At 33.7% G+C, this 4,216-nt stretch overlaps 1 protein-coding gene across 1 annotated transcript; it reads right to left on the bottom strand.

Annotated features, from left to right (window-relative positions):
* Positions 1-507: 507 nt before the first annotated feature.
* LOC131596449 (probable pectin methylesterase CGR2) lies at positions 508-3,852 on the bottom strand. The gene is made up of 7 exons (XM_058869098.1): positions 3,682-3,852; positions 3,463-3,597; positions 3,337-3,376; positions 3,207-3,248; positions 1,685-2,065; positions 948-1,003; positions 508-820 (listed from the first exon to the last, which is right to left on the bottom strand). Exons 2-7 carry the CDS (start codon positions 3,553-3,555, stop codon positions 668-670), a joined length of 765 nt encoding a protein of 254 aa, XP_058725081.1. The 5' UTR covers positions 3,556-3,597; positions 3,682-3,852; the 3' UTR covers positions 508-667.
* Between the last annotated feature and the right edge of the window lie 364 nt (positions 3,853-4,216).

Raw genomic sequence — 4,216 nt, 5'->3', positions numbered from 1 at the left:
CAAATTTGGCTTTCAATTTTGCTCTGCTCTAAGAGGTGCCATTTTTTAAAAACTTCAATGACTTCTTATTTTGTTCTTTATGTATTTAACTATAATCACCATATTTTACTTATGTTTCCTCCCAAACATACTATTGATCTGGCGTTCATTCGGTCTTTCTAGCGTTCCAAGACAAATCCATTATAAATATTGAGAAATTGTAGCTTAAGATGGAAGTGCTGAGATGAATTCCAGCATCAGAACATACATAGGTTATACCTTTTATTGCTATTTATAAATCGAAACTTATTTTCAGACATTTTTTTACATTGTAAACACTTAATTTGGAAGAGATGAGTAGTTCAAATATAACAATATTAACTTCTTACATTTCAAGAAACAAAAAAAAGGAGTATATCACTTTAGTACAACATCCCCTGCTACTTTAATTATAGATCGATCGCCTAATTCAACTTATAATTTAGTTAAATACCAAATCAAAATGTCCTTTGCTGCCAAGAGTTGGTATTTCAAAGAATAAATATCTCTATTTCAAGCAACAACAAAAGTGATACACCATCTATGGCGAATATTTATAAATGAATTAAATTACCTTTATAGAAGAAAATGTTTTAGATGAAAAATGAAGCAGCAACTATCGGGGCTACTCGATTAATCAACTCGCAAATCAATGGAGTGATTTCAAGTGGAATATCTGACATTTTGGAACATATGAACTCTTTGTTGAAGCTTGCTCGAACTTCTTATTTGCGGCTTCGTTCTCCTCTAAGTTATTTTGAAGGAAAAACTTGACCCACCAGGATCCACTCCTCATCTTGGCCTGAATCAGGCAGAATCAGTTAATTTTTTTTAACACTAATTTAAAAATAAATAGAAGACTGTAGTGTGATAGGTTGAAGGTCTAAACAGACAAATATCGACAAATGCAAAGATAATGCGGGACTCACCGCTCTTCCGAATTTAGAAACATCTGCTACCTTGGCCTTTTGATTAGTTGGAATACCTTCATTTGTAGAGAATAGATCAGATATCATATGTAAGTAACAGGTTCAAAAAGAGTCTTTAGACTACCAGCATTAGCAATATATAAGAAGCTTGAGCCACAAGTAACTCAACACATTTACAAAGTCAAACTGAATTATATCTGTGTTAGCTCAAATACACTTTTTCAAACAGCATTTCTGCTTATTGTTAGGATTGTTTAAGCTTGTAAAGGTTTGATCGAGTGCTTTCAATGTATAGTACGTTGCAATTTCAGTGCAAATCAATGTTTAACACGTTAGGGAGGTTTGCATTCATCATTGAAAGGAGTGACAATTTTCAATAGTTTTGGGAAAGTGGGAGAACGTAAACAGTTAGTCACGTTTGATATCTACTATCCTCTTGAAAAAAGTCACGTCCGTCCTCAAAGAGTTGAGGCGACAAAGTTCAAAAGAAGCGGGCAAATGTATGTGATCACTTGTGTCTCTAGTAAGTGTCTATTGTTCCGTATAACGCTTAAGTGAAACACTCAGATTTGCAGGAATGCAGGACAATAAATTCCTATAACCTTCATTAACCAATTTGGTTTGTAACAGAAATTAACACAAGTGACTTAAGGCAAGTTTCATGCTAAAGAAATCTCTTAGCACGAGAAAATAAAGTTTACTCAGATGAGAACCAAAATTCCATAAAATGCTCTTACCGGTAAATATCACTAAGCCATCGGTTGATACTCTCACCAAATCTGGAAGAGTTTTATTGAGGTATTTTGGGGATAGGTAATCCAGAGTATCTGAAACAATTACAAGAGAGAAAGATTTTTGCCTATATGGAAGAGGAAACTTGATATCAGCCACACGCACACTGCCTCTACGGATTAGTGTTTTGCAATTACTATCAGTTTCCTCTACATCATATGGTTCTATACCCCAGGCTTCAGTTTCATCCTCCTTTTGCAATCTTGAGACCACATAGCAAGTATCAGGACCAACATGCAAAACTTTGTGCATGCTATCTCCATATGCTTTCTGTAAAACAGGAATTGCTCGTTGGACCTCTCCACTGCACAAATAATCACCTGCACCTGCAAGTCATTTATATTATTACAAAATATATGAAACCAACGTAAATGGAAACTTCATAATAGATATTACTAATTGTTGGTAATGATTTGACAAAGCTCTGTCTTCCATTTCCTAGATCTTTGTCTTTATTCGGTAACAATAATTGGGTGCTTGTGACCATAAATGTTGCTATATACAATAGAACGAAGCTAAATATATAGACATCACATACACGAATTGGTTTAGGCGTCACACCATTCTATAACACAAAATTGAATATCATCAACTGTTAAAAAATTATTTTACTGTCCCACTGCTAGGTTTTCTCTCATCATTTTCTCTCTTGAAGCAAAAAGGAGAAAACTCCATTTTTCTAGCATTTTCTCTTGTACCAAACATTGTGTAAGTGAAGAACATAAACAGGCAAGTCTTCATTATGCTATGGATTCTACTAGGCAGCAGAAACCATCAAATGGACCCAGAAAGAACCAAGAATAATTATGCTTTATTCTGATATAATGCCTAAAGTTCTTTTTATCATTTAAGAACCATAAACCACATAACACCGCATTTGATGTAGCAACCTCATTCACATGCAGATATCAGATGAAATAGGCATCAAATTGTAAATAACAAAGCTCATGCACTTTCTCATACGTTAACATCACATACATTTACACGAACTTCTTGTTTAACACTTCAAATTGAAAATTCATCAAGGGGATAGCTAATTAACTAGGAAAATAAACTAACGCTTGAAGTTTTCCTAATAGAACACACATAAAAGTTACAACCAATCAAAAACAATAAATATTGCCGCATAATTTTTTTTTTCTCAGTAAACGAAGTGTTAATAATCACTAGAAACTCATACACACAACCGTGAGTATCACAGTTCATACAACCGTGAGTATCACAGTTCATACTCTGTTGATGACATCGAACCTAGCAATATCGGATTTTGCCAATTGAGCTAAAATTTGCGGACATTTCGCGGCATAACTATTCCCTTACCGATACCAAATAAGACACAAATTACAAACAATTAAAATCAAAATAAATAAAACTACATACCAAATTAAAAAAAAAAAAAACCACCAAAATAGAAATAATAATAGTATCAATAAGAATATTGAAGCTGAAAGAAATCATAAAAAGTACCTTCAACCCTACTAACAGAATCTAAGCGGCCACCAAGTCCACCTATAAAATAAAAATCAAAACTTAATAATCACCAACACATTATAACAAAAATTAAATAGAAGCAAAAAAACAATAACAAGAAACAAACCTGAACCCTTATAGAAGTAACCAATGATAAACAAAGCTCCCTACATTGAAAAAACTAATCACAAATCACAAATCACAACGCAAATCTAAATCAATTCACGAACCAATCACACGAAAAATCTCTCACCACGACTATAAGCGCAATTGACAAAAGCGGCGACGATTTCGATTTTCCGTCGCCGAATCTTCGAGAAGAGTTTCCCGGCCTTCTTGACATCATAACTCGATTTTCAGATGTTGTTATTATACAAAATTGAATAATCTGAAAAATTAGAGAATGTGATGAATTTATTGAAGAGAGTGAAGATGAAAAGGCGTTGGGAATAGATCTGAAAAGAGGAATTACCAGTGAATAGTGTTAATGGAGTTGCATTATGGAAAAGGTAGATCTGAATTAAAGGAGAGAATGAATGAAAGAGAAAGAGAAAAACAGAGAGTGATTATATGTAATGTTGATGTGAGAATGGGAGGAAAATAGAGAACGGATAGATTTTGATGCTTGATGAAAGTGTCGGTTGGTGCATTTCCAATTGTGTCCAAATCATGATTATTAGTGGGTCATATCTCACTAATATGGGCTTGGGCTTCTTTTCGGCACAATACTAGCCAATAATATTTGGGCTTCTTTCTGACAATTTCCTTATAACTTCTTAGTAATCCGTGGCAAAATTTCATAAATGTCTTTATAATTTGAAGATGTATCTCTGAAGACATCAAAAAGCGTGATTTCAGATATGCATATTCGAAATCAATTTTTTTAAAAAAAATAAAAGGTGTTTTCGGAGACGCATATCCGAAATCACCATTTCGGAGATGCATTTCTTAAATATGCTGCATTTTTCGGTTAACTAAAAACAGCCATCCCTATTTTCATTCTACCA

Source organism: Vicia villosa, linkage group LG4, assembly GCF_029867415.1.
Source record: "Vicia villosa cultivar HV-30 ecotype Madison, WI linkage group LG4, Vvil1.0, whole genome shotgun sequence".
NCBI lineage: Eukaryota > Viridiplantae > Streptophyta > Magnoliopsida > Fabales > Fabaceae > Vicia > Vicia villosa.
Note: the sequence above shows the minus strand (reverse complement) of the source record. Positions and strands in the feature narration are given on the sequence as shown.

Excerpts from the sequence above, each read along its gene's own strand:
- LOC131596449 (XM_058869098.1), bottom strand. The coding sequence starts at position 3,555 with ATGATGTCAAGAAGGCCGGGAAACTCTTCTCGAAGATTCGGCGACGGA. Across the intron at positions 3,249-3,336 it reads TTACTTCTATAAGGGTTCAG|GTGGACTTGGTGGCCGCTTA; the intron begins GTTTGTTTCTTG and ends TTTATTTTATAG. Across the intron at positions 821-947 it reads TTTCTAAATTCGGAAGAGCG|GCCAAGATGAGGAGTGGATC; the intron begins GTGAGTCCCGCA and ends TGCCTGATTCAG.